The following is an 8,429-nucleotide window of genomic DNA, read 5'->3' on the forward strand; positions in this document are numbered from 1 at the left end:
AAAGTCCGAATTTTCTCTTCGCCCAGGCGTTGCTTTAAAGGGTTTTTATCACGTTTCAAAATTTTTTGATATGACAAAGTTTATATGCTATCAAAATCATATATTTAAAAATCTTTGCTAGAAAATTAATATTTTTGACGTTTCAGCGATTCAAAGTTTGAATTTCTCAATATGCATATTTTGATCGCCGATGTTACGCGCCATTTCTCTGACGTCATAGGTGTCAATCCTGGTCAAGCGAAGTACTTATTGTGTACACGAAAGGGCTCATTTGTTGCGTCTTTTAAACCTGTTAGAAAATAATTAAGTGATAATTGAATAATTGACAACTTGTAAGGTATAATTTATGGCTTTATGGTGCACAAATGTGCACAAGAAAGGTTTTAGGAAGAATTTTTTCCCCACATTTCCTGGACTTGGTCGAGAGATAAAAGGGGGGCCTTTCTCTGCAAATGCGATGGCGTTTATCTCCATTCGGAACAATCGCTCACGATTTTTTTTCTTCTGTCCTATAAAATATTTTAAGGAAAGATACTTTTTAAAAAAAATAATAAATGACAAACACGCATTTTTTAAGAGTCCCACAGAATCTAGTAGGAATGTTGTCAACTTCGTAATGGCGTACGGCACCATTGAAGAAGTGTCATTTCTAGTACATGATATGCACTGCTAGAACAGATAGAAGAATACAGGATTTATTTATTTATAATTAATTAAAATAATAACGAAGGGGAATTTAAAATTCTCATATTTATAAATGTTTACGAAGCTAAACTTTAGTAATTCGTTCTAATTAGTTGAAGTCCCGAGTTGTCAAAGGCTTCGTCTTCGGTGACCTCTCTCCAAATGTCGGCATATTTTCGGGTTATTTCTCTCTGCTAGACGTTCATACCTAACAGATTGACCGTCCATAACCAAAGGAATATAGTCTATGTCAAAATTTCAACCGGCCATACTGTGTATTCTATTTACTTAGCGTAAAAATCTGTTCAATATATTTTTTTCTTACGATAAGCTTTACGAGTTCTTTTGACCATTGACACCTATGACGTTTCAGTACCACGTGACCCCTATCTAATTAGTGGAGATTTTTACTTCGAGGACCCTATATTGCGGGCGTTTAATCATCTAATTACGGCCGTTTTCAACATTATTTCATAATTAAACGATAATAATATGTTTCAAGAATATAATAGTGTTTCATTTTTAAGAAATTTAGATAAGTGATAAAAACCCTTTAAGAGCTCGCAGTGACGAGCGGCGCTTCGCGCCGCTCGCTGCGCTCGCTATTAATTATTAAATTTAATAAAGTCATTACAGAAACTGCCGATCATTTTAAATCTTTTTTGTTTTAAACTTAATCTGATCTTACTCGAATAGGAATTAATCAAGTTAATGTATGGGCCAGGAAGGATAACTCTCATGCAAATTTCCATACATCCGTTACAAATGCGCGTTTCTCAATTCCCTTTTCATATTGCGTTTTCCTAGTTCAGCATCCCGTCCACAATTTACCAACTTTTACAATATGCACTTTTGGATCATTGTCTTTTTAATACATATACACCCCATTGTTACCTGCTCGTTGCAATTCAGTTATCAATGTTTATCATTGTACCCATTTATCATTCTGCATCAATTATTCAATATTCACATTGTGTGCAACATTTTATTGATGATTTATTTTGCATAAATTTTTTCATAAAGCTGTGACAGAAACTGTCAATCATTGTTTATCTATTTTGTCAACGTAATAACCACACCAACTTAATGCATTACAGCTTGTAGAAACAACTGTCAGGTGGAAAACAGTTTTACACATTTTTTTGAAATACAAAAGGGTGGCTATTTAAGCAATCATTTTATCAGAAAATTGAGTTTTGTCAATCAATAGTGCTGCTTACATAATCACTGAATTAGCAAGCAAGTAAAACTACGTAGTAAAACAAATTATTTCATTGTGATTTCATGAGGCTATTTTCCAGGCGGCGGGGGAGGATATTGTCCAGCTGGATTGATCTGACCATGCGACGGATGTTGACCTGGCTGAGGATAACCGGACGATTGAGGATAACCTGGGCTGACAACGACTCCTTGGTGTGCCTTATCTGCAATGGTTGTTTGAAATTTGTCTTAAAAGTGATCCCTATTGAAGATACGTATATCATTAACCAGCTTATGTGAGCACCAGGTTTTTATTTCCAGTATCTGTATCAATATTTAATATTGCGTATTAAAAAATATACTGGTCAAAGGTGTCAACAGGAATTGTTAATACACACTGATAAATTTGTGTCGAAAAGTAATACTGTTTATTGCTTTATCCTGTTCATAACAGCTATTAACTCAGTAACTCACTTCAGAAAGTTTATTTTTAATGTTAGAATTTAGAAATTGTAATAGCTTCTAATAGAACCTTAAGGTCATAAACAAATACACTCTAAAAATTGACTTTCACATTCTTAAAGTAAATACTTACTCTTCTTAACAATGATAACGATGATCACGACAATGATAACTACAACGATGATGCAGGGAACGATGATTGCTCTATAAATAAAAGGAAAACCAAACAATGCTTTTATTATGGAGATAGCTGTACTTTTGACAATGGCAAATAAAATGAAACCAAGAAAAAATTATTTCTTCTACAGAATCATTGATACACTCACGCTATACTTATGCAGACCGTCCCCCCGCAGATGTAGCCGTAAGCACAGCATGTGGACGCTGTCTTGTCACAACAATGATACCCCGACGGACAGTACAACTGAGTCCCTAGGAGACTCCCACAAGTCTCCGCTGTGTCTGTAAGTCATGAAAAAATTAATATTGCTCTGGACAATCTAAGGATAAAAGAATTGCCTGTCGCAGAATAAGTAATAAACATTTATTATTGAGCCTTTCCATTTTTGGCAGTTTTCGCACTATCGATGAAGACCATGATATACATGTTTTAAGAAAAATACCACTTCCTTTTGAATAGCATTTCTACTCAAATGTGACTCATTGATTGTTTTAAAAATTAAAAAAAAACATATGACTGATAATGCTCTTTAAAAGCTCCCTTCAAATATTCATCATAAGACAATGTTCAACTACGATATTCTATACAATATTGCGTTTTCTGTATGTATAATGTATTGTTTTCTCTGATTGATGGGCTCACTTTATAATTTTATTATCGTTGTTTGCTTTTATTTGTGTGATTTATTTATTTATTTTTTTTAAGTTAATTTGTTTATTCATTTATTTAATAAATATATAAATAAAAACATTATCTTGATAAACTTAAAATAATATAGAATTTATTATTTATTCTTGTTTTATCACACAATTTCTTAATATGGATCTAGGGTTCTTTGCATGACATTTTAACAGTTAAGGTACTCCCAGAAAGGGGATATTTTAGATGAAATTTTTACGTCTCATCCAGAAATATTTTCACATTTAAGGACTCTTTACATTACACAGTGAAGAGTTCCAATTCTATGGTACATTGTACTTTTATGCAGTAAGAGTGATCTACCGTTTAAATTAAAACGGAAAACTAAAATACACTACAGGAAGGATCATTTCTGAAAGCTCAAGGACATTGACAGAAAAATTTTATTATTCTTGTCTGGTCTATATCCCTCAAATGGAGTCTTATTTCAAATGTTGATACTTGACACATTGTTTGTTTATGACTAAAAGAAGTGTCATAATCTGACCTAAGGTCTTTTTAATGAAGTTCAGGGTCACTGGGGGAAAACGTTTTCAAATTCGTATTCAGTCTTTAACTTTCTAATGGAAAACCATTGGAAGTTAAGGCTTAAAATTTTTACTCATTTAATTAAAGCTCACTTGCAGTTAAAGTATAGAATTTGTGTCCAGTTCATTATTCTCTAGCATGTATTAGTAGTTGAAAATTCAAAGATTATTTGTGAGCCGAAGGTATGTCATAACCTTGAGCCAAGGTCATTGTGGTAGTTCAAGGTCAGGGTAAAAAATGTTAAATTCATGTCAGATTCATAATTTTCTTAGAGAAACAGTAGAAGTCGTAACTCAACTTTTTAACTAAGGTCAAGGTCATATTTGGAACATTGCATATGAAGTGCAACGAGGGTATAATTTCGTGAGCTCGCTCACAGTACCTCTAGATTCCATTTGTTTTTCCTATTCAAGTAAGAGACCGGTGTGTTGTTTTCATCAAGTTTTAGTTTAAAAACATTTACTTGAGAATGACAGGTACCATATGTTGAAAATGAAATATTTTCACCTTTAATACGATATGTTTTCAAACGAAAAAATTCAATACAGTTTATGGATGGTCATTTAAAAGATACTAATGCAATTTTCAATTATTTATCGTCTATTTCATTTTAGTTTGAACATTATGTTCAGCTGAACCATACAATTGAATTTTATGCAGATAAGTACAGTAGATTAACTGAAATCTTGAACTTGTTTGATTTACAATTTATTCATTTCTTTTTATTTCAGGTATTTTTTCTAAAGATAAAATCTTTCTTTCTTTTTTTTAAATCTGCTCCATGTGTATTTCATAATGTGTCGTTTTAAATCAAAAATATATCTTTTTTTGGAATGTTATTTGTATCATGGGACAAATAACTTTTGTTAAAACGTATTATTTTGGCATTTGGAATTTTACCAGGTTTGATACTCATTGAAAGCAGGAATTTTACCTGTCATTATCGATTAAATGGTTAATTTTTAAATCTGTGAGAGCTTTTTGCTTCATTGATTTGTTTTGAAAGCCAATCTTTAAATCATGTTTGCCTGAAACGGTTTATACATAAAATTAGATGCTTCCGGGATTGCTCTAAATATCTTAAAGATAACATACATCAATAAAAAATATTTCTCAAAATCGTCCAGCATGACTAAAATCATTGGTTCAATTGTATGTACTTTAAAATGAAGATCCATAGTTCTATATTTACATTCAGTGTAATTTTCTTTATGAAATCCATCAGAAATCTACGACGTTCAAATCTCTATTAATAATACACGCGAAACCTTGTCACCGCACGGTAGAATACAAAGTAGGAACTATATGCATTTTAAATATCTAGGAACACCAAAATGTATATTGTTTTGACTCAATTTAATAAAAAAAAAAAACAGCTACCGTGTTAAATTAACGTAAAATTAAAACAACTGTGCGTTTAAAATTAATTTGTCATCTTTTTTTCCTCGCACGTCACAAACGGCTCTTACGTCTATTAAGCACACCAGTTCTGAAAGGCGCTAAATTCATAATAAAGATTAATGAAATAAACAATTATGAAGAGAGAAAATTAGAGAATGTAAATATAAGCATTGAATTCTTATTTTTGGATGTAGTCGGTCCTATAACACACCTGGTCATGCCGACAAAATATCATACCGCGCTAACACGCGGTATTCAATTTGTCGGCACGGCCTGGTGTGTTATAGGACCGACTACATCCAAAAATAAGAATTCAATGCATAATTTAATGTTGATCAGGAGGGCTGATTTAATCATTGACACATTAACCAAATATATATTTCATATATCTCCAAGAATATGTTTTAAAATGTGTAAATAGTTTTCATTAATGTTTTCAATCTGAAATTGATATGACCTCTGATTTTGATTGTCTTTCAATTACAAAGTAACTTCTTACTTCTAAATCAAAGTTTTATTTTTAATTTAAATAAAACAAAATTTGAAACTCCAGGTCAGAAGAGTTAATTTAAAATGCAGTATGCCGACATCAACTACTTGCATATGCTTTGGATCAACTTGCGCTATACATCTGTATACGCAAATTCCATTTTCAATAGAAATAAAAACATTTCATTTGCGCGTCATTGATCACCAAGTTTCTCTATTTTTCAGTAATAATCATATTTGTTTTGAAAATAAACTTGTTTAAAAAAAAGAACAAAACTTTTCACACAAAAAAATATTGTTGAAATGACAAAAACAAACATAATAATTCCCCACCTACAAAAAAGTAATTAAGTGTTAAAAATTCTTACCAATAAGGTCTATGAAGCACGCAAAAATAATTAAAATCAGTGCAAATATCAAATATTCTGTGAATTTCTTCATTTCTTTTTAGATTCAACGATCCCCTCAATGCCTTTCTGTACGTAGAAATAACTGGAATTTACTTAGTCGGGTTTTAAATTATAATTTAAATACCACTCTTTACCATAAAATTTTGTTAAAACGCAGAAGGTTCATAAAAGTGATATGCAATTTCATTCCTTGACCTTCAATATTTAGATATTGTAGAGTAAATGTTTGAATTTCAGACAAGGAAGTTGGGTTGAAAATATTGATTTTTATACTCAAAGACTTACGAAAAAAGAATGGTTATCTTCTGTTTATCATTTTTTTTTTATAATAAACATAATTCAGAAAGTTCCAATATACACGTTACACCATGAAAAAAAATATATCGGGAAAAACAGTTCTACACGATTTCATTGATTTTTGCTAATTCATAGCTACTTGTTTTATTTATTGTTTCATGTAAAATAATTGTTATATGACATATATAGTTGCACCTATGAAAATATAACATTATTCCCAAATCATATATTACATAGGTTGATTTTGAAGTGAAAAAGTATATCTATGAATAGAAACGGGTGATTCCTTTTTTTATAAAAATTCTTGAGTCAGTCTAGTTTCCCGTAAGGCAGCAATGGCTCTTCTAGAAGGAAAAAAAATTAAAAACAAATATGTATTGGTTATTTATCACTTAAGGAAGACCCATTCTTTCTTTCTTTAAATTATGATTTAAAATCCGACTAAATTCCAGTTATTTCTACTTACAGAAAGCCCTTGTGGGGATCATTGAGTCTTAAAAGAAATGGAGAAATTCACAGAATATTTGATATTTGCACTGATTTTAATTATTTTTGCGTGTTTCGTAGACCTCATTGGTAAGAATTTTTAACACTTAGGTAGGGATTTTAATCACTTAATTACCTTTTTTTGTATATGGTGAATTATTATGTTGCTTCATGCTGAAACAAAGCATATTTTAAGTAGTTGGTGTCGCCATACTGCATTTTAAATAAACTTTTCACTCTTCTGAAAAAGAGTTTCAAATTTTATATTATAATTCTAAAAAAAAAAAAGCTTTGATTTAGAAGTAAGAAGTTACTTTTTAATTGAAAGACAATCAAAATCAGAGGTCATATCAATTTCAGATTGAAAAAATTAATGAAAACTATTTACACATTTTATAACACATTCTTGGAGTTATATGAAATATATATTTGGTTAATGTGTCAATGATTAAATCAGCCCTCCTGACCAACATTAAAAGAAGTATGGATCTTTAATTTTATTTAAAAAAAATAAATACACTTGAACTAATAATTTTAATCATTCTGTGCGATTTTTGAGAAAAATATTTTATTGATGTATTTTTTCTTTAAGATATTCAGAGCAATCCCGGAAGTATCTAATATTATGTATTAACCGTTTCAGGCAAACATGATTTAAAGATTGTCTTTCAAAACAAATCAATGAAGCAAAACAGCTTTAAGAGATTTAAAAATCAACCATCACTTAAGTCAATAATGACAGATAAAATTCCTGCTAGCCAAAATAATACTTAAGCATTGAATCATTATTTTTTGAAAGATATAGTCTCATAACTACAACGGTGTATGCAAACAAATTTTCTTAACGCGTATTACTTAATTTGTTTGCACATACCGTTGAAGTTATGAGACTATATCTTTCCAAAAAATAATGATTCCATGCTTATATTTACATACATTTTTAACTCCTTGTCTTGACTGCAAATGTGATTTATATTTCAAAACCCCTGTATTATCCTTCGGGTAAGTTACAATTAATGGAAGAGCCGTTGCAACAGTTTCTGTTCAATGTGAGCGTGAATTTTGATTTTCGCTTATGACGTTGCACTTCCAAGGCGTTCAACGTTTATGACGTCAAAATAAAACGCATACCTTAACCTTTTGACCCCCTGTCCTTGTTATGGTGTTTTGAATGCCGTAGCTTTCCTCACAATTTAAAATCAAAATACATGTGGAATGTAAATATATTGTAACAAAAGTTATCTCGGAAGTCTAATGATACGATACAAATTTGGAGAAGAGCAAATACTGACCTCAAAATTTAGAGGTGGGATCGGGAGGAGTGAGCATCCCCTGCCGACCGGTCACACCCGCCGTGTGCTCCTTGTCATGATCGGGGGAAAATCGGAAAAATCTGTAGACATAAAATACAATTGGGTGGTTCAGCTGAATATAATGTCCAAACTAAATGAAATAGACAATAAATAATTGAAAATTGCATAAGTATCTTTTAAATGACCCTCTATAAACTGTTTTGATTTTTTTTTCGTTTGAAAAAATTTTATATCGTGTAAAGGCGAAAATAATTCATTTTCAACATATGGTACCTGCCA

At 31.0% G+C, this 8,429-nt stretch overlaps 1 protein-coding gene across 1 annotated transcript; it reads right to left on the bottom strand.

Moving 5' to 3' along the window:
• Nucleotides 1-1,728: 1,728 nt before the first annotated feature.
• LOC133183516 (uncharacterized) lies at nucleotides 1,729-6,100 on the bottom strand. The gene is made up of 4 exons (XM_061318466.1): nucleotides 6,013-6,100; nucleotides 2,673-2,808; nucleotides 2,480-2,550; nucleotides 1,729-2,108 (listed from the first exon to the last, which is right to left on the bottom strand). The coding sequence occupies exons 1-4, from the start codon at nucleotides 6,083-6,085 to the stop codon at nucleotides 1,975-1,977; spliced, it is 414 nt and encodes a 137-aa protein (XP_061174450.1). The 5' UTR covers nucleotides 6,086-6,100; the 3' UTR covers nucleotides 1,729-1,974.
• Between the last annotated feature and the right edge of the window lie 2,329 nt (nucleotides 6,101-8,429).

Source organism: Saccostrea echinata, unplaced genomic scaffold, assembly GCF_033153115.1.
Source record: "Saccostrea echinata isolate AGI-Se365-2 ecotype Australia unplaced genomic scaffold, CSIRO_AGI_Sech_v1 ptg000009l, whole genome shotgun sequence".
Classification (NCBI taxonomy): Eukaryota; Metazoa; Mollusca; class Bivalvia; order Ostreida; family Ostreidae; genus Saccostrea; species Saccostrea echinata.